We start from the raw sequence: 22317 nt of genomic DNA, 5'->3' as shown, positions 1-22317 counted from the left end.
CTTTTCAGCTTAGTTTTGGCTGTGAGATCAAGGGGTGAATGTTTGGCTGCTAGATACTATAACTTACCACTTTAGGGACAGAAAGCATCTCACGATGGCCATTCCAACGTAGTTGTTTATTCGGACAAAATAAAACCGTATTGCAACTTTAAGTCATCATTTGACAGCTACTTTGTAAAGAAGTCTTAACCACATGAAATTTTCCCAATCTTGGGTCTTTTTGTGATGGCCAATCATCATTTTCATGATATCATTTTTCCTGTAGCTGTGTAATTATTCAAATGCCATTTATGGTTGTCAGATTTTAAATCACATACTCGCAGGGGGTGCATACACCAGCCAAAGAACTGCCATTGAGATGAACAGAAATGACAGATCTTGTATGAGATCAACCCATTTAGCATTTTGTCTAAACACATGATAAGCATTGGAACAAAAAAGAATTATATTTTTCATAAAGCGAACATATGCTGTGATATTGCTTGCTTTCTCTTCTTGCATTTTATAGCCCGGTCAACATCAGAGGATGAAATCAGAAATGAGTGTATTTATGGATGTACTGCACATATCTTGTGATGCATTACTCATAACGTGTCCCTTAGGAATAATGTGCACTGATATTTCGACTGATCAAAATCCAAAAGAATACGAGGCCCAAGCTTATACTTGCTTATACTCATCAGACATGTTTGCTACTCCCCTTTACAGAACTTTTAACAGTCACAATAAAGGGTTCATTTTGAGTTTTTTTAGATGTGCTTTATTGCCACAAGCCATTGGCGTGTTGTTTCAGCTTCAGTCAACCTTATACTCTCTCATTTACAAAGTGACTTATTTGGTGGATGGGCATCACACACTTTTAAAACATGATTGTAAAGCGACATGCACACAGAACGCGTGCACGGATGTGAAATTTATAAATTGCAAATGATTATGAAATTGTGCGCCACGAAATAGTTTTAAATCTCCGCATTTAAACAATGCATAATTAATGTCATTGACATATCGGAAAGCACCTGTCAATGTTTAAACCCTTTAAGAGTAGCAAGTAACTTATATTTCCAAAAAGACAAGCAAAAGTGTGTACGTCTGCCCAGACCCTGATGTGGCGTTAAGCACTTTTCCATCTATGCATACTCACACTGTATAAATGACAAGGTTTGGCCATCTGTAGTCCTTTGTGACTAAAAGATTCAATTAGCCAATTTTACTTTTGGTATACAAATATTGTCAGTAAGAATTTTGATTTTAGCATAATAAAGTCATTAGAAGTACGTCACTAGGGAGCCTGAAAAAGGCTCACTAGTTTCTGGTTATGTGTGTTTACAATGTGTCTGATATGAAAATGCATGGGTATTGTCCAAAGCTATACAGACATTAAAAGCTATTTTTGCAAATAGCTATGTAAAAGTAGTTATAATGTTTGAGGTTGAATGCTCTTAAATGCATTATATGCGTTATTTATTTGATTGACATTAAATCTGCCTCCTTCTGTTCTGTATAATTTTTTAAAGACTGGACAACGTGAAAGAATGGCTGATTTATTTCAATCAAATCCACACTCTCAGAAATAAAGCTACAAAAGCTGTAGCCTTTCAAATAGTACACCTTTGTACCTAATGAGTGCATATTAGTACCTCAGAAAAAACAGCATACATTTTTCAGAGAGCACATAAATCTTTAACAAAAGCAAAATCATTTGCAGTCCTTTTATGGTAAAATTTAATTGTTGCTGAACATGTATGAAGTATCATCAATGACTGAAAATTGTTATTGAGAAGGACAATGGTGGTAAGTATATGCTTGTAAAAGAAAACAAATGTTTAAGTCATTTGTTTTTATGGAGGGGAGAGTGGAACACAACCTAACGCTTTTTGACTTTGGCTCTATCATTCAAAAAATATTTAAGTTAGATGAATAATTTTTTTACACAATCAACAGACACATCTCTGCTACAAATAAACACTTAAAGTTTGTTTGTGGGTCCTCCCATTATTGTACAATTACAGCAAAAGTGACAGGAGTGCAAACGTTACCCCATAGGTGGGGTTCATTGTAACAAACAGAGGGTTTGTTGTAACACCTGCTAGAAAAATTTGTTTAAACACAAATAATTTTAATTAAATTCTGTCTATATACTAAATGTGGATATTGTTTATCTATCTATCTATCTGCCTATAATAGATAGAAATTCACACATACATTCATCCATCCATGATCCTTCATCTAACAATCCTTGTATTATGCAGCAATGCATAGAAATTGATTTTTTTTGGGCTGCACAATTATGTAAAAAAAAAGTCAGTTATCATTTTGATGAATAGTATTTACATTTTTTCATTTCATTATCATTGTATACTGGAGGCTTCATTGTAACACTGTGTCACAACTAACAGTTGCTGACATGTTACATAAAACATAACAGCATTTTTAAACAAGACAGTGATTAAAATAATATAAGATTGGATTTGTTTACTAAAGCCCGATTATTGGCTGTCCCAGACGAAAGATTGCCATCGTGAAACAATTGTCGCGACTTCTGTGATCGTGGCTCTTCATCAGTGGTCCTATGTAGCAATTACATTTGGCCCAGATCCGTTTAAAGCCCCTTGCCTCAGTTTCTATCTTAAAGGCTGTTTACACTTGGATCACAAGTGGACGACGTTAATGCCAGGTGTAAACGGTGTTCAAAACGTTTTGAGCTCGTCCACTTTCAACCACATCCAGAGGTAGTCGGATCGCTTTGTAGTTGCGGAACGCACATGTGGCTGAATGTGTTCGAACAGCCACACGCGACCGCCCATTTATCTAATCTGAGGTACTGACCACAAGTTTTATGTCTTTTCATACTTCTGGCGTGAACATACGGTGAACAGTACTATTTTTAGCCTTTCATTGATAAAACTAAGCGGCTGATCTCCGTAGTTTCGTTTTGAAAGCGTGTGAAAGTTGCGCGATCATATTTCATCAATTGCGCTGAGAATTCGGAGAAAGCTCTTACATACACACGTACAAAACTCTGTGCAGCATGTTTTCTTGCTAAACAAGCAGCGGACTCCAACAAAATATTAGTTTGCGTCCTTATAAACTCATAATTACTCCTGCTCGGGTTTGAATGACAGCAGAGAGACTCGCCCACCGTCTCACAGACCACCCCCTCATAGTATTCAGCACAGAAGCGGTCGAAAGTGGACAAAAGAGAGGGATTTAAATACCAGGTGTAAACGTAATGTGTCTCTTGTCCACTTGTGATCCGATCGATGAAAACACATCTTAATACCAAGTGTAAACAGCCTCTTAGAGACGATTTCTGATTGTGAACCAGATCCGTGCCAGATAGAGGTTTTAGCTTAAACATCTAACCGCCATCAGTTCAATATGTATATCATTTTACAGATCTGGCCCAGATCACTTTTCCCATAGGTAACCGAAAGACATTAGCTCTGTCTGACACTGATTTGGTCCAGGGGCCTCATTTATAAAGCGTTTTTACGCACAGATTTGATCTTAGACAGTGCGTACGCTCAAATCCACTCAAACGCTCAGATTTATAAAACTTTCCTTTGACGTGGAAAAGTACTTACCTCCACGTCAGGTTCCGACTTGACGTACGCACGTTTCCTTGTGGCAATATTGCAGTATTGCAGGTATAGGCATATTCGAAACTTTTTGTTTTGTACCTTTTGTGGTCAACATACAGAATTTTTTTTCATTTCTTTTGAGTTGTCCTTATTAAAAAAGAAAAATTGGTTAGATTTGTGCTCTTTTGTTAGAATTCATATATTTTGCTTAAGACTTTGTTTGGAAAATATTTAATTAGTTTTTTTTCTCTTATGATAACTTATTACATAAGAAATATAATTTGATTTATGTGTTACTTTTGTTTGTAACGTTTATTATAAATAAATGTAAATATGGTGATTATAAACCATTGTTCCGTATTTTTTTATTAGAAGTTAAGCAATAGGCTACCTAAAATCTATTAATAATCTGATAAACAAGAAATGTATTAATGTATGCTGCTAAATGTATTAATGTATGTCAGCATTTCCATGTTTTTTTAATTATTTTTATCTTTCATCCCCTGGCTAATGTAAAAAAAGTGTTGAATATGTTTGATAAAAAATAAATAAATATTCGAAACTTTTACAGCGTCAACAACGTATTAGCGCTTAGACCGGGCACAAAAACCATAACCGAAGCTTCTGCACGTTGTGTCCGAGCCCGGCCGACCGACACATTACCGACAATGTTTTAATAGTGCGCCGTGACGTTCATAATTACAATTAAGAGTTGTTTGAATTACAGAAATCTGTTTAGAATTATCTTAATGAACTAATGCAACAAGGATGAAGCATGTAAACTGCGCTGTTTGTTTATTCAGAATAGAAACCTAAAAACATGAAACAGTGCACACAGAAAATGAACAAGAATTAACTGTGAAGAAGGCCTACTATGCTACTCCAAAATAATTTAACAAGGGTTTATAATATATTTTAAACAAAATATGTTGGCCTATTTTGATATTGTAAAATGTAGGCCTATTCTAATGCAAAAAGATGGCGCCCAAGATATGTTCAGGAAACGATTTTCTAGTTCGTAATCTTTTCAAAAAATATTTAAAAATATAGCAAAATTGTTTCGCGGTGTTTAACGCACACGTAAATGTTACAGAACATGTGCTTTATTGAATGGAAGTAAAACCGATCGAATTTAATGATTAAAACGACGTGAAAGGAACTAAATTGTGAAGCCTCGATGTATCCTACAATAAGGGACATGCGACATTTAAGAGTGATGGGTATTTCAAAAATTTATATAAATTATTCCCATGCATCGATTTTAATGTTAAACATCTGTAAATCCAAATGAATCCATATGGAATATATTCCGACAGTTTAAGATGCGATCTTTGAATGTTAAAGTCGAAAATATCTTATTTTAACACCGCCGCGCAGGATGCATGGCAAACTGAAACAAAACTTTAAAGACACAAATATTACGTTTAGCCTACGTGTAAAACTATATTTAAATGAAACCCGTGAATTGAAAGATCCACTAATAATCGTCTTAACTTGAGTGATGTCAATAAAGTTTCCATGTTAGAATTTAGAAATATTAAAAACTTAAGCAAACGACAACAAATATGTTTTCTTACCACTCGCCATTGTAGCAGAATTTGGCCTTTGAAAATGTAATATTTATATGCTAATGAATTAAATTAGGGGCGTTTACAAGGCGGAGTTCTAAAAGCATTCAGCTGCGCACAATTTTAAGATCATTTGTGATTTATAAACCGCACATCTGGAAAAGAGGCGTACGCACGGTTTTTTGTGCGTAAGCTCCTTTTCTCTGAATCACACTTACGATGATTTCAGAAATGGTCTTAGATGAAATGTATGACAGTTCCTACGTCGCACTTTTATAAATGAGGCCCCAGATCTGCAATATGAATCTGAGCCGATACTGATGATCAGGCGGTGCTGGATCGACGCAGGCACATATCCGCATCAACCCCTAAAAACAGACCAGAAAGGGCTTCGACCCGATGTGCGTTTGGACTCAGGAACGAGTCCGGCTCTATCGTTTTGTGGTTCTGTTCCGTTACAGCGTCCAGTGGCTATCTATGAGAGAGGTTCAAAGACGGTAGTTTCCTGGTCTTGTGTCCAAAGATAGCCTATGATAGTTTTCTGACAGTGTCAGAAATTCGGCATGATCATCGCACAGTGTGTTTGCTGCTACGACCTGCGTGCTGGTATTTGTTTACCACGAGCACATGCTGGTGACGCTAACATGTGACGCAGCCGCCGAAGCGTCCATGTCATCATCGTACAGTCGACATGCCTGTCGTACCCAAGTTTAAACAATACATGTCGCACAGTGTGATAAGTTAATGATCTTATAGGCGGGCAAAAATCCTGCAGTGCATTTCGGGCTTTACACACCCAAGAAATTGAAAAAAAAACTTAAGATGAAGAAATTTACTGCCATGCCTCCAAAACAATATCTTAACCAAAACACAAAAATGTTTCACAAATTCATAGGAGATCTTCTGACAGTAAGAGAAAAAGACCAAAAGCACAGATTGCTCGGCCCTGTATAAATATGTAAAGCCGTGTTACAATTAATTAACCCCGCGTTAGTTTGTGCCCCGCTCACCCCTACTGTTTTCTACATAAAATCATCCTACATAAACATTCTGTGAAGATATAATCTTTGACATGACCTTACTCAGTCGATATTAAAGATTGAAATCATAGTGAAATTAATGGCTGAAATAAAACTATCTCGGATGCTCATTATCTCTGAATTTGATTTTGAGACTAGCCTGGATTTCTCAGGCAGGGTGACATATGGTCAACTTAACCATTTCCTACAATATTAATTCAAGTATTTTAATATTTAACAAGTTGCAGTATTAAAATGGAAATGTATTACCAAACCTCAAAGGTTTAATGTGTTGAAATTTTAGCATGCATAATATACAGTGCGATAAATTTAGCAAAATGCAGTGTGGATTTCTTCTTCTTTTTTTATGCCATTATGTTAATGCAAAAGAGCAGCAGAATGGTGATATTAATGTCTTCTATCTTGAACAGAGACATTTTCATGAGTTTGCATGAACATTTAATCAAATATGAAATAAAAGTATATGTGGCTTGCTGTGTGCGCTCAGAACTTTAACCCAAACCCAGAGTCCCCCCCGCCTCCTTAACTGGGTAGATATACCAGCAGAGAGTGAATGATGGGGTGGAGGAGGGATGCTGCTAATAGAGACCTCTATGTGCTGACTGGTGGGATTACATGACCATGCTCCTTACAAATTTAATTAAATAAACTTCAATAATAATTGCATTTTTGCTAAATACCCCATAATGAATGAAGCAAAAATCAATGCACAGGATCAAGAACAGGAAAAAAACAACCAGCAGCACATTAAATTATTCATGTATTCATTATTAAAAGCGGCAAAACCACATAAAACCAATCACTTTAATAACATAATACAACATTTATAATGAGCAGATTAAAATGAGCTTCACTTTATTTAGCATCCGTTAATTTTTACATCTGAAAAAGTGCTAGTTGAAAAAAATGTCACGGAAATACCTGAGTGCGAAACAATTTCTGAAAGCAAAAACATTTTTTGAAGGACATATTTATTTTAATCCTCCTCACCATCTGTCACCATCATCATAAACAAATGACATGAAATTTTCATTCACAAGAATGATAGTCTGTAACAAACACAGCATCATCTAGACCGCTCGCACACATTTGGGTGCAGGTGTCCGCCAAACAACTGCTTATACAGACGGGTTTCCAACAATGCTTGGGGTAATTCAAAGGGCCACAAAAACAATGGACCTAATTCATGATACACGAGCTGTGTAATTGTGTGTAACTCATTCATTAAATCATCCTTACCAAAGCTGCTGCATCCAGTTTGAATAACAAATACACACAAATACACTTTGGTCGTTTCATCAACGAGGCCCAAAGTCTGAAAACAACATGTAATGATGTCCATGAATAAGGTGCCTATATATGATTTCTTTGATGGTATTTCATGACGTTTTCTTTTATTGTCTCTTATTTAATACACCCAATGTATTTGTGAATAAACAGACCTAAATTACAGAAGCAAGATTGTTTATATGCTGAAATAATTCTGTTCATCCAGAAAACCAAACAGTAGCATTTCGTCATTTTGGAAAACAGGATTATTTCAAAAACATAACGTTCCTGTAAGTCATTCCCTTACCGCTCGACCACAATGTCGTAAAACACAAACCAGTCTTTTTAATGAGAGGCATCTGTTTTTACATGACAACATTGGAGTGATGATTTCATTGGAATGGCAGACAATAAAAGCGCATGTTTAACAGAAAGTGCAGTCGCTCTCCTCCTCACATTAAAATAGTTTGTTTTCTGCACACTGCTGTTCACTACAATTGTGTTAACATTTAACAGCTAGAAATCAAGGCTTGCCTCTTTCAATCGATGAGGTCTTTTACATGGAAATACTGGCAGAACGACGGATGGCTTTTGGTTTAGGACATTGTGTGCCTATGTACGCCCACCCAGTAATAAATAAATAAGGTAGAAGTGACATTATAAAATCAAAAGGTGCTCTTGCTGTGATTTGCATTTGTTAATGTATACATCTTCTATCATAGCATTATTGAAACTTGTTAAAAATATACACAAATGATTTCTATTTACTGTATTCAGTGCAAGGAAATACATTACATGTAAGGCATGACTCCGAAAATAAGAGATTCAAAATAATTGGCCGTATGTGCATGTTTGCCACGAGTTGACTACATAAACATCGAATCTGTAGTGGTCTTCACATCAAACATACAATGTTCATCTGATAAACTAGACCGAGCGCTCAAGACACACCAGGACTACAAAGAGAGCGAATGATGTGCGAGGCGATAAAAACTTTGAATCATACCATTTCAAATAGTTGCTCAGATTAACATCATAGCTGGCTTTAAAATGGTAAAAAGTAAAACCTGGATATACTAGATGGTAAAAGACATTGAATGAGAATGCTGTCATTATTTGCTCTCCTTCATCTTAAAATACTAAAATAAAATCTTAATAATGCTCTTTGATTTGCAATGGAAGTATAAAGTGACCAGGAGCTGTTGAGCTTCGAGGGGTTAAAAACTATGAACACTTTTACATTCACAAACTTACCACAATGTGATTAGACCCAATGACATCACTGATAAAGATGCGTAATATACGAATGCAAATAAGATTTCCTTGTCCTTACACAAAGCACAACTTAAGAATATCTGGAATTATCATTCAAATGAATTAAATTTTGCTCATTTTGGTGCTCGACAGCTTACGGTCCCAGTATGCTTTCACTGCATGAAGGGAGCAGCCTGGAGTCATCGTGAGGGTGAGTGTATAGACAAAATGATCATTTAGAGATGAAGTCATTTTTTCATATATTGATCATGGTTCGCTTGCAGCATTTAAGCGGTATGTGGATATAAAAATATAAACATTTAAGACCCTGAATGAGCGATTTGCTTTGCGTAAAAGTGTGAGACTTTTGACCGGGACCAAACTGTTTTTGAATCAGATTAAATAAGAATACAGGTTGTTAAATCTGTATACTGTATGTCATGTGTAACTGTAGAGTATTGACTGAACATTACATTAGGGTTTCCTTGTGATGTCGCATAATATGTTGGTTCTTTTCCGACGGTCGCCTGAACCCCTTTTTGCAGTAGTCACACCTGTGAGGATAATCCTTAGTGTGAATCGATATGACGTGCCGCTTGAAACCCGAAGCGTCCGTAGTGTTGTACTCGCAATATTGGCATTGGTAGACCTTGCGACCGCTGTGCGTCTTCATGTGCTTTTTCAGTTCGTTCTGTTGCCTGAAACCACGCTTGCACCGCTTGCATTTGAACGGCAAGTCCTTGGTGTGAACGGAGAGGATGTGCCGGCTGAGCGTGAAGGGGTCGGATATCTTAAAATCGCAGTGTCGGCACTGATGTACTTTGTTTCCCTTGTGAGTCTCGGCGTGCTTTTTCAGTTCTGAGGGTCTGTGGAAACCCTTCTCACACACATCGCACTTGTGCGGGAAGTCTTTGGTGTGCACCGAAATGATGTGACGCTTCAAGTCGCTGGAATTGGTGCTTTTGTGGTCGCAGTGCGGACACTGGTGAGTCTTGTGTCCCTGAAAGATCTCCGTGTGCCTCTGGAGCTCCCTGTCATCGGCGAAGGCCTGCGGGCACTGTCCACACTTAAAGGGAAGGTCTGTGCCATGTTTGCTCTTTATGTGAGTCTTTAAGTTGGACTGATCGGCACAACGGAAGTCGCAGTGCTGGCAACGGAAGGGCTTCTCGCCCGTGTGGGTCCTCATGTGCTTCTTGAGCTCCGACGGGTGGCGGAAGCCCTTGGCGCACTCCACGCAAACGTGCGCAAAGTTCTTGCTGTGCACGGCCAGCAGATGGCGGTTCAGGAGTCCCTGTTCGGCCGTCTCGTACTCGCAATACTTACACTTGTGCAGCTTGGGCTCCTTGTCGCGCAGGATGAGTTTGTTGGAGCCGAGAGGGCTCGCCTCGTGATAGCGGCGCGTGTACTCCGTGTACTCGGGGATCTTTTCGTTCTTGATGATGAGCTTGTGGCTTTCCAGATGGTTGTGGAAACTCACCTTCTTGTTGGTGGTGAAGTCGCAGTCGGTGCACTGGTACTTCTTCTTGAAAACGTGGTCCGGGTGGTTCTTCATGTGCCGTTTGAGGAAGCCTCGCGTCTTGAACTTCTTGCCGCAGATGTGGCAGGGGTAGACGGTGAGCGGCTGTCCATCGGGACCGATGATTACAGCTAGAACACAAAGAAAAGGAATGTGCTGAGAAGTCAACTTTTGCAAAGAAACTAAATGTTTAAATGGAAAAAAGACGGGGATGGGGACTGAATGTGTTTTAATGACCTAACGAGCATTCAATTGTTGTGGCGTGCTTTACCCACCAGAATAGTTATTGATTAACATGATTTCTGTCCTAAGCAACAACAGCTGAAATGGAAAGACATTTTGAAAACAAACAAACACTGATTTGTCATACCGGTCTGGCACTGGCGTGACTCTCCCCTCCTCTTCTTCTTCAGCCTCTGTTTGAGAGCTCGGCTGGTGCTGATGCTGTCTGTGATCTGCAGGTATGGGGTGGCAGTGCCATTCTTACTCTCTAAACCGCTGCCTGTAGGAAAAACCACCACCGGTGAGCTGCTTGAAATAGCTTGTGATATACATGGACTAATCGTAAAGCACAAGGCTTATTGTAAATTTGACTCCACATTCTGTCTATTGTCTGTGGAGAAACTTATAAAGACTCTCACCAAAATGACTTACAAATGAGGATGCGTTCAACATTCTATCATAAATGTTCACATAAGGAGCAAAACATCATAGGTTTGTTCTATGGCCTCGTGTCAGCTTCTATGGCCATTTTACATCATAACGTTTGTAAACAACATTGGTAGGAGTGAATGATTGTTGATGGTTTTCACGTTTGGGATGAAACAACTTTTCTCGTTGCTTTCAGCCCATGGGACAGTTGTTGCACCAGCTGGGCGTACACTTGGTCGTAAGAATAGCCTGGACATAAAATGTGTTTTACATCATACCTAGAATTTATACCTGTTGAACCATCTAGGCCCTATTCAGACGGTAAATTTTTCTCATGAGGATGTCTGTAAAAATATATTTGAATGCCTCCTCCGCGATAAAAGTCATGCATTCAGAAGAAGATAAATTTGCGGTGGATGTGTTAGGTTTATAATATAAAACACCTGGAAACGAGCTGCATGTGTGGTTAATTAGGCTACATGATCCTTAAACTGACCCGAATACTTGATTATATGTATGCTGTTGTGTAATTGAATACATATAACTTACTTTTGCAATAGATTTTTTAAATGTTTTCGTGATTTTCTTCTCTTTGTTTGCAGTGTTGTGAAAAAGTGTTGGCCCCCTTCCTGATTTGTATCTTTTTTGCACGTTTGTCACACCCCAATGTTTCATATCATCAAACAAATTGAAATATTAATGAAAGATAACACAACATCCAGTTTTTAAATGAAGGTTTTAATTACGAAGGGAAAACAAAATCCAAACCCACATGGCCCTGTGTGAAATTGTTTCTGTGAATTATTCTTGACCTCAAGCTGAAGCACACTTGGGTTCTGCAGCAGGACAATGATCCAAAACACACCCGCAAGTCCACATCTGAATGGCTGAAGAAAAACTAAATGGAGACTTTGGAGTGGCCAAGGCAAAGTCCTGCTCAATCCAATTGAGATGCTGTGGCATGACCTTAAAAAGGCTCGAAAACCCTTCAATGTGGCCGAATTACAACAATTCTGCAAAGGTGAGTGGACCAAAATTCCTCCAGCACTGTACTAGACTCAAAGTTATTATAGTTTTGGTTTTTTAAATTAGTTTTTATTTTAGTATCGTTTTCAATTTTGCTTTAAATTTAGGTTTAGTTTTAGTGAATGGTTTTGTTAGTTTTAGTTTAGTTTTTATTTTGCAAACACATTTCTATTTAGTTTTTATTTTATTTCATTTCAGTTATAGTTTTAGTAATTATAGTTTAGCAGCTAACAGCAGCTAGACTGTCTGACATATTTATCAGTTAACTGATGTTGCTGTCAGCCTCAGCTAACCTCACATGCATAAAGCGCCATCTACAAGTAAAGACTCCTTAAAAGTTTGTAAACATTGCAACGTCTCCGGGTGGGCGGGGATTAGTTGGAGGCAAAAAGAGGCGTGGATGCAATGCTGACAATCGTAACCTAGGACGTTTTAGGAGGGATTTATTAAACATAGATGCAGAAGAAGGTTCGGAACTGTCCGAATATGTAAAGTTACTGACTCTGCGTGACAGCTATTTTTGTAAATTAACTCTGTAACAGTTAGTTCTTGTATCTTGTTCTCATTGGAAACCTTTTAACCAGGTTTTGGATAGTTCCTACATATGAAGTATTTTCGGGTTTTTTGTGGAATTTTGTCAAAGCTTATTGTCTAATGTAACCTAGCGCTGGATTAACTATGATTAGCAATGGGGATTATTTTAAGAGATCATTCAAAGGATGGCACACACATCTATCGCTGTATGTTTGTTTAACATTTAAGCTAGCTAGTGCACTGACGGTTGACTTATCATCACCTATAAAACAAAAACTTTTTGATTTGTACTAGATAAGACCAACACACCAGTACAGATGCATAGATTATTTTACCTGATATGAAGTGTGCACTGCAAACACGAGCATAATTTGTGATCATCTCCGTCCATTCAACCACAATTGTCTTCTTTATTTCTGTGAAGGAATGTCTGCCGGGATCCGGTAAAACTTTAGTTTTGAACGAAAAGTGCCGTTACTTCTATTTTGGCAGCCAAAAACACAACAAGACGACATTTTAAAGTCAAAACCTCAAACTTTTAGTGCGCCTGCTATGAGTTCTTATGTTTTGCCTCCAGCTAGAGCGGTGACGTCACAGTGACGTAGGCGATTAAGGGGTCTATTATAAAGCCTGTTCAGATTTTCCGCCACGGGATGAGAGCTTATTAATTACGAAAACTAATACTTATTTTTGATAATTATTATTTTATTTCAGTTAGTTTTTCAATAACTGTTGCTCGTTTCGTTTAGTTTTTCATTTATGATGAATTTAAATTTTATTTCAGTTAACGAAAATGTTTTTTAGCTGATAGTTTTAGTCTTAGTTTCAGTTTTCGTTTACGAAAATAACCTTCAAAGCAAGTTATCGCAAACGCTTGACTGCAGTTGTTGCTGCTAACGGTGGCCCAAACACACAGGGCCATGTAGTTTGGGATTGTTTTCCCTTCATAATAAAACCTTAATTTAAAACTGCATGTAGTTTGATGATCTGAAACATTAAAATGTAACAAACATGCAAAAAAAAAAAAAAAAAACAGGAAGGGGGCAACACTTTTCACACTACTGTATATCAGCTCCCACTCGCTGTGGTGCAGCGATTAAGAAACTTTGTTCCCACATATTTCTCTTAATTTCAGTTATGAAAGTGTCGATGCTTAAAATGCACACAAAGAAAGACGCTTCAATGATGAAGAATAAACGTGAAGCGTGTGACCATACGGTGCTTTTCAGTGGTGCAGATTAGAATGACTTTTACATTTATCCCATCTGGATTCAGACGGCAATTAAATTACCACATGACCTTGGTGTTTGTCAAAACAGTAAGTCATTCAGCAGGGGATTTTTACGCAGGTAGTCAAGAGAAAAACACTGCGATTCTGGATTCGGATGGCAATAAAATCAATGACAACCCTCTGTAAATGATGACAATACCTTATGTCCCAACGAAAAACAATTACCGTCCGATTAGGGTTAAAAGAAAGCATGAACCGCTCTCATTTGTAAATTTAAGTTTGTAACCATACTAATGCGAAAGGTGTCTCAACTATATGGGCCTGGTCATAGTTTCAGATGGTACAACAGGCGTAAATAATTTTTTAAAGCCAGACGTAGCTAGGCTTACAACCAACTTTTTACGTCCAGCTGGTGCAACAGGCCCCAGGTAAGAGAAAGTAAAGTAAAGGACCATAAGCCCAGGCCGCAGGGACGAAGGTCTTGTTAACGGGTGTGTCCTCTGACTGGACTTCCTGGATGGCAGGAGCCTCTTCCTCTCCGACAATCACCTCCATATACACCTGGTCAGTCATCGCAGAACAGTCTTCACACAAAACAAAGTAGAGCACATTTTAACACATTATAGGCTCACTGCAGGCACACGGACGGACCATATGGGTGACTTCTTAAAAAGAGTTACTCACTGATATCATCTTCTCCCTGACTGGTGTCCTTCACGGCCATGTAGACCATCTTCTCTCTGGGCAGTCTGCCTGAGACCGCTGACTCCAACACTGTGTGCCCATTGGGAAAATCACTCTCTGCTACCACTTCTGTGCTGCCTACACCAGAATACAAACAGAATTATATAACTTTTATATGTTAAAGCTCTACATTTATGCAGCTATACTGCAGTTTAACTGGACTTGCACATTCTGATTAAAAATGTAATCTGATTGTTGGTAGGATACACTTGGGATACGCATTAACGTTTAAACTTTGATAAATGTTTTCGATTTTCTTTTTTTTTGCCCAAAATGGCAGACTGCAATAACATAACACATCTTTCTTAAAGTCAATTTTGTTTACAGCCCAATATCACTGAACACAATCTGAATTATGGGGTGGTTGCTTTTGTGTTATATGCTCCTGGCAACAGATATTTATTTTAACACAGTGCTAAATGTCATAAGGTGACACTGTAAAACACAGTATTGTGTATTTTTTCTTGTCAATGTTTGACCATAAATCAGTGTAACTTTATTTGAACATGTGACACTGCTGCTCCTGCTCTGTTTCACAATTATAAGGAGACTTTCAGCACTGTTAACACAAACTATAGCCCAAGCATGTGTCCTGATTAGGGGTGGCACGGTTCACAAAACCCTCGGTTCGGTTCGTATCACGGTTCTATGGTCACGGTTCTCGGTTCAGTACGGTTCTTATTGTTATTTTTTTTAACACTCCAGAAATGTATTATCTTATTAATGTATTAATTATCCATAATTTAGGATATTAAAAAAAGTTATATCATGTAATCATGCACAAACTGAATTTGACTTTAAGCACATTATTGGGAACATCTCTGAGGAAAGCCAGGTGAGATTTTGACACAGCGAGAGGGAAGACATTGATGATTTCAACATGCTTTTCATTTATTTGGCAAAAAAGAGAATGTGTATTGCCATCTACATGAACTTTGTGTGCATTTTTAGCACACAAAGATAACTTGCATTTATCAAAATGCCAAATTCAGTGTAGCTCTAAGATTTATCACTGAGAGGCTGCTTAAATACTGCAGAGAGTATATGTGAACGAGAGAAACATAACGTTTACACCTGTAATATTTAAATCCGTCTCTTTTGTCCACTTTTGACCATTTCTGTCCTGATTACTTTAAGGGGCAGTTCATGAAATAAGATCGCGCGACTTTCACACGCAAGCAAAATGAAACTACGCGGAAATCAGCCGCTTTCGTTTTATCAACGAAAGGCTAAAAATAGCGCTGAATACGAAAAGACGTAAAACGTGTTCATTACCTCAGATTAGATAAATGGTCGGAGAGAAGGCTGTTGCGTGTGGCTGTATCTATTGTTTTATTTCCGCTGTCATCATAGGTAACATGAAATAAAAAATGTTTCCACACACCAAACTTATACGACACTGGCGCATCCTCCAACTGCGGGCAGACTTCTTTTTCTCTCCCTCTTGCCATTTCTACACGTAACATGACAGGGAGCACTCACTCTCCACACCAGTCACCTCTTCTTTCGCGCTACTCGCGAAAGGGAAACACGCTATCTGAGGTCACATACAGGGCACGAGGCTACATACACTGCGCATGCCATGAACCGTTGAACCGTACGACACACACGCGCTCCGAACCGAGACAAGCGAACCGAACGGTTCTGATTTTTTTCATGAACCGTGCCACCCCTAGTCCTGATAGTAATGCTTAGCGAATATAAATAATATTTCAAAAGCAGTACAAATCTGCATTTCTATTAATAATCTTTACAGTACTGCTTGATTTATTTCAGCATTGATATTTTTTAGGGACGCACTGATATAGGGCCTATAATGGGTATCGCCATTTTTTTAATCATACCCTGCCAATTAACTCTTTCCCAGCCAGCATTTAAAAAAAAGTTGCCAGCCAGAGGCAGCATTTTTTATGATTTTCACAAAAGTGTAATGCCTTTCAGAAATGTTCTTCTTTAAATACATAAACGTACAATATATCAGATCAAAGAACGGACCCCTTGCTTATAAAAAAAGTTTCATCCCATCTTCATTTGATCTCTTTTTATCACCTCTCAAATATGAACCATATATTAGAGGTGATAAAAGAGAACATATGTTTCTTCAAAAATACCAAATTTTAAGCAAAAAGCAGAAATAATTGCATTTTTGTAAAGGACTTTGTTAGAGATCAGATCAGAACGATGATCAAAACATACACAGAGGTTTTACTGTTTTTACAGGGTATGATTCAGTGTTTTATAGGTTAGGTAAGAGCGCCACCTAGTGGATAATAGCAGAAATATGAATTGCTGTAAAAACTCATCAGGGAATTGGCAGGGAAGCGTTTTCTCTTGATTGATGAAATAACTCATCAATGGTGGGGAAAGAGTTAAAATGGGGCAGAAAAACACAGAATTCATTATTTTAAATTGGGTCACAATGACAACAGAATTGTAGTTTATACACTCTGCACTACTAGGATTTCACGACAAAAGAGAAACTATCGGTATCGATAGATGTCATTTTAAGTAATTGAATATTATATAATTTTTAAATAATTTTGTTTTGGTGTATCCCTTGTATTTTTATGTACTTTTTTGGCTTGTGTCTCTTACCTATTTCCACATCTTCATCCCCATCAGCCTTAAAGATATAAACTTTAATGACTTCTGAGCTGAACTCATCCTCTTTTGACCCGTCATCGTCCTGGATCATGTCTGTGTTGATCTTTAATGGCGTATCTCCAATGTCAAGCTTCTCCTCAACTTCATCCACTGCACAGAAGCCAAAAATTAGCCAAACATCAGTCTACATGCAACTTATCTACTGCCTTATGATTAAGAATCACAAAATTACAAACCAAATGAATAAAAGCTACCAAATATTTTGTAAATGTCAGCTCTTTTATGGTTTATATAAGAATGTTGTAGTTTCTGTGTTTCCCATGGGAAGTTGAAACTGCATGAGTGTGTGTAATATGTGGCTCTGTGTAACTACACTGCTCAAAAAAATCTTCACATGATTCAAGGCTGTCTGAGAATGATTTCTTTAAATGCTGACTGAATAAGATACTCTAAGATGCTGACATTTTTTAATGGATTTATCACTCGTTTATAATAGACGATTGAATTAAAGTTCCAGACAGATACAATATCGAAAATCATCTGTATTGCAGTGTGTCACGTAGCTGTCCATTAATGTAAACAATATGCAAAGTACCGTATTCTTCGGTCTTTAAACCGCCGTTTTTTTTTCATATCTTGGCTGGTGCTGCGTCTTATAATCAGGTGCACCTTGTAAGTCAGTATGAATTAATTTTGACATTTATGAGGCAAGAGACAACATTACCATCTACAGCCGCGAGAGTCAGCCATATGCTGCTTCTGTATTCATGTAATTCAATGGATTCAGTAATGTGAATGAAGAGTATGCAAACTTCACGCTAGTTGGCTTGTTCAGTTAATTTAGCCTATTCAACCTTTCAGGTAAGTTGTGTATGCTATGGTTTATCGTTTAAATAACTGATAATATTACTTTAACATACAGACATCTATTCAGCCTGCTGTTCTGTCTGCTATTGTTTAGTTGAATAACTTGCCTTTCCAGATTAAATGTCTGTTCTTCTGCTTGGATTTTGTGAATTTTTTTCTAAATAAACGCAACGTATAATCCACTGCGACTTATATGTTATTTCGTCTTAATGACGCATTTTTTAATGATGCGGCTTATACTCCGGTGCGGCTTATAGTCCGGAAAGTACAGTATTTAATCCAAAGAGTGTACGATAAATAAAGTTATTGGCTTCTAAAGTAGTCGACTCTGAACCACGTTTACGAGTCATATTATTTTCGAATCTCCCGCCTGTTGTCTACTTACGTATGAAGGCAATACTTTGCATAATCTCCTTCTACAGTCTTGCCTGCGAGAAACGAAAACTTTGACCTGCCCACAGAAACTTCGGCTAGTTAGTGTGTAAACATCATGTCGAGGAGACACTGTGTTTCCAGCTGTAAACGCCACTTTGTGTTGTTTTCACTACCAAAGGATGGGAATTTGAAGAATCAGTGGTTAAAATGACTTTTTCAAGGTGGGATTTGCTAAATGTTTGACTATGAAAGATGGTTCAGTATCATTTGGAGATCTTTTGAGAAATTAGGTCATATTAATTAGGTCCATATTTTTAGAAAATTACAGTTTTTTGACCTTACATTTGGCATGCATTTAAACCTGTTGCTGGGGACTCCTTAACAATATTAGGAAGCTTAGGAAATTGGACCTGTATGGCACTTTAAGTCAACAATTTGGATTTTAGTGCCCTTTCTATCTGACTGATCGCTGGAAATGTATAAAGTGCATGTTTGTTCTTGCAACCAGAATATCATAGTTGAGCGTCCTGTCCAAACACACAGAACAGAACGAAAATGTATTGATTTTTTTACATAATTGTTGGACATAGAACCGGATCTCATTTCCCAAACCTACTGAGACATTATGCAGATGTCCACTCACAGGAAATCATGAGATAGTCCTCTGACGTACTCTTCACATCATCGTCATCTTCCTCCTTAATACTGCCATCAGATGTCACGGTGTCGTGTGAATGAATCTCCGTCTCCGTGTCCGTTACCATGACCTCTCCGGACACCAGGTCATGATCCAGGTGGCTCTCTTCATGTGGTGAAATAAGGTCAGCCACAAACACCTGATCAGATGCAGTCTCCTCAATCAGATCAGCAGTCAGCTCGTGGTGATCGACCGTGCCGCCCAGTGCCTCTTCAATGGCTACCTCTGCCCCCAGGATAGACTCAGACATGATGACTCCCTCAGTGGTGATGACGTCCTCATGGCAGATGTCGGGCCCTTCCACCACCTCAGCCTCCAGGTCAGCCTCGAGCATGATACCCTCATCCGTCACCACGTCGGAGACCAGCACCGCCTCCGGCACGGACACCACAATGTGGTCCCCGTCGATGTGGGCCATACCCCCCATCCCGGCAACTTTAAAAACAAACACATACAAACAAATATAAGTATGCGAAACAAATTTTAGGAGAACAAAACTGAACAAGATCTTTAGTTGCTGTTCCTTACCAAAATCTGGCATTATCATTGTATGGGGCATTTTGAGATCCTTGTGAAGCTCCAGGATCCCTCCACCTTGATCCATTATCTATGACTTCCACAATCCTGTATGTGCACGTGGAACAACAAGCACAATCAATGTTTCATCACAATCAACTGAACGCAAATACACTTATTAAAAATTGTGCTTAAAAAATATGGTAATAAACAGACCTTCACATTTGATGATGATTCATTTCACGTGCAAGTCTCACAAACAATAAGGAAATCTGTGAACCTGGCATCTGTTAAAAAGTTTCTAAAAGAAATACAGACAGAGCAATTTTTGTTATCATCACCAGGATCACTTCAAAAAAAAAGAAAAGAAAAAAAGAACATATTCTGCATTTTAAAAATTTTCATGAACATTATATCTGTATGTCAGATTTAAATGCATAAAATCTACCAGACTATCTTTTTATGCATTTGTGTACGCCACTAAAAAACATAAACCCCCATTTACACAAATTTGAACTTATTAATTGATAAAAAATTAGACAAGACCATCACTAAATAATTTCCAACTTAGTTTTGTTTTTTCATTTTATTAACACATGCATTTGGCAAACCTCTTGAATCCAAAGCAAAAACACAAGAAAATATTAATATTTAGTTTTATTATTTCTAAGCCTTGCCTTCCAGGTAACAGTCATCTGCACAATGTTATTTTCTGACGTATTATCTCTGACTTCTTGCAAGCGTACCATTAAGCTCCCACAAGCAGGAATCAACGAATGTGTAAGTGCAAAGGATAGTGCACAAACAAAATACCGTGCACACACTAGGGCTGGATGGTATATTGAGTTTTGGTATTATATCTGTATTGATAGACGATTGAACTATAATGACCATAACTTGCTAAATTTTCTACCGATTTTCAAAAAGTTTGGTTTCTTACTAAACGTTATTAACGTGGCTATAATTCTGGATGCTTTAACACGTTTCATGAAAATTATTATTTTTTTGCATAAGTATGCAGTGTCATAGGTACATCTTTGACATTTATAACAAACCAAACCGTTTGAAAATCGGTAGAAAATTAAGCAAGCAATGCTACGAATGAGCGAGCGCCCTGTGGTAAGATGGCCGCCAAATGCGAACGTTCCACTCAATTGGCCAACAGCGCGGGTGAAACATCTAGGCTTTATATATCTATGGTCCAGCTGTATAGTCTCAATCAGAAAGGAAACCCTGTCTTTGTATTTTTATTTTTATCATGCAGTTTTAATAAAGGTATGTAAAAATGTATTCCACGTTGTATAAAGTACTGAGAGATATTTATAATATAACTCCATTTATCCCAAAAATAACCGAGTTATGAACTCGGGTCAATATCGTCCAGCCCTAGCACACACTTTAAGTCTACAATGAGAAACATTTATTTCATATGACATCTATCATCCCTACTGTAAACAGTCCCAAAATGACATGCTTTTTGTAAGAGGTATCAATTCTTTGCAGGAACTTTACAATATAATTAGGTCATGCCATGTGAGAGTTCAAGGGTCACAACTATGTCAAAACATACTGATAAAAACAATGTACACACTAAATGCACTGCAAGTCATTTTGGTTGAATGTGTCTGCCACATGCATAAATGAATGTAAATGAATAGAACTCGACTCTTTTGTGCAAGTGTAGAAGACCCAGAGGCCAAGGTTCAGTATAATATAGTTTAAGTTTAAAATATCAATGTTTTTCTTAGACAAACCCATTGTTTCGCTTCAGAAGACACCCACTGAAGTCTTATAGATTTTCTTTATGATGGATAAAAGACCATTCAATGGCATTACAATAAAATGTAAGGCAGTTTATGTATTTTTATACATACTCTGTGTAGAAAGAAAATCATATACACACGTAAAGGCATGAGACAAATTATGAGACAATTTTATTTTTAGGTGAACTATTCCTTTAACTGCCCAATGCTGTTAACGTCATCTAGATCTCATTAATATTCATGAGGCAAGCCTCTATCATAGTAGGGTTGCTAATGGCGCATATCACTTCATGCGTTATATCGTATCATAAAAACATGTTTAAGTTGACGCTTTATCGTGTCAAATGTTAGACACTACACAAAGTACAACACTAACTTTCACAATTTCCTTTAATGTTAATGTAAAAAGAAGCTAATATTTAGAGAAATGTTTGTGCGGCTGTATTCGAGTTACTGCGCCATCTTGTCATTCGCCATTTTACTACATGCTAAAGGCTAATAGCATTAGCTAGTCTACATCTAAACGCATTAACAAATAAAACGCATTGCTATAATATAAAGCATTCGCCCCACACTACCACATTTGCTATATTTATTCTGTATAGGGTTGTTTAATGCGTCAGCAGCGTGGCTCGCGCTCGCTTTTTGGTGTAGTTAAACGCGACTATGCGCTAGTAGGAGCGCGCGCAGGGCGCTTCCCCGCGCTTGAACGCAACACAAGGCTCCGCCAGGCCCACGCAGGCCGACTGGGCCGACGGCGACCGTTTCCTACACATGCCGCACAAATCCAAAACGCTTTACCTATTCTGCGACAGCCTTCCGAGAGTTGACGCGTTTCGGATCCCCTTGAATGCGTCGTAATTTATTATAGTTAATTTTCCGACGGTAGCACTACTGCGGCCTGTACATTGAGAATCCCAAACACTGTTTTCCAGGCCTAAACCAATCACGTAGCTCGTTTCGAGACCTTGGCCAATCAGGCATCTCATGCCAAGACGTAAGCCAACCAGAATGCTTGGCGACAACAGTAGAGGGAGGGGGGGTCGTGCAAACGCGCGGGACACTTGACGTCACCTCATAC

General features: G+C 38.1%; 1 protein-coding gene across 2 annotated transcripts; it reads right to left on the bottom strand.

The window, feature by feature from the left end:
- Nucleotides 1–8840: 8840 nt before the first annotated feature.
- On the bottom strand, nucleotides 8841–22193 carry znf711 (zinc finger protein 711). Of its 2 annotated transcripts, XM_055178405.2 has the most exons (9): nucleotides 22038–22193; nucleotides 19690–19774; nucleotides 19486–19581; nucleotides 18904–19392; nucleotides 17010–17168; nucleotides 14355–14492; nucleotides 14123–14254; nucleotides 10599–10730; nucleotides 8841–10359 (listed from the first exon to the last, which is right to left on the bottom strand). In XM_055178405.2, exons 3-9 carry the CDS (start codon nucleotides 19559–19561, stop codon nucleotides 9182–9184), a joined length of 2304 nt encoding a protein of 767 aa, XP_055034380.1. In that variant the 5' UTR covers nucleotides 19562–19581; nucleotides 19690–19774; nucleotides 22038–22193; the 3' UTR covers nucleotides 8841–9181. The 2 variants fall into 2 exon arrangements, with proteins under 2 accessions (XP_055034380.1, XP_055034381.1); XM_055178406.2 differs by lacking the exons at nucleotides 19486–19581; nucleotides 19690–19774; nucleotides 22038–22193 and having other exon boundaries at nucleotides 18877–19016.
- Between the last annotated feature and the right edge of the window lie 124 nt (nucleotides 22194–22317).

This window comes from Misgurnus anguillicaudatus, chromosome 16 (assembly GCF_027580225.2).
Source record: "Misgurnus anguillicaudatus chromosome 16, ASM2758022v2, whole genome shotgun sequence".
In the NCBI taxonomy this organism is placed as follows: Eukaryota; Metazoa; Chordata; class Actinopteri; order Cypriniformes; family Cobitidae; genus Misgurnus; species Misgurnus anguillicaudatus.
This window is presented reverse-complemented; position numbering and strand designations above follow the sequence as displayed.

What these genes read in the sequence shown, in the direction of transcription:
- znf711 (XM_055178405.2), bottom strand. Translation starts at nt 19,561, where the DNA reads ATGGATCAAGGTGGAGGGATCCTGGAGCTTCACAAGGATCTCAAAATG. An exon ending in GGATGAAGATGTGGAAATAG is followed by an intron (nt 14,493 to 17,009) that starts GTAAGAGACACA and finishes ATTCTGGTGTAG; the next exon opens with GCAGCACAGAAGTGGTAGCA. An exon ending in CCCTGCGGCCTGGGCTTATG is followed by an intron (nt 10,731 to 14,122) that starts GTCCTTTACTTT and finishes TTTTTCCTACAG; the next exon opens with GCAGCGGTTTAGAGAGTAAG.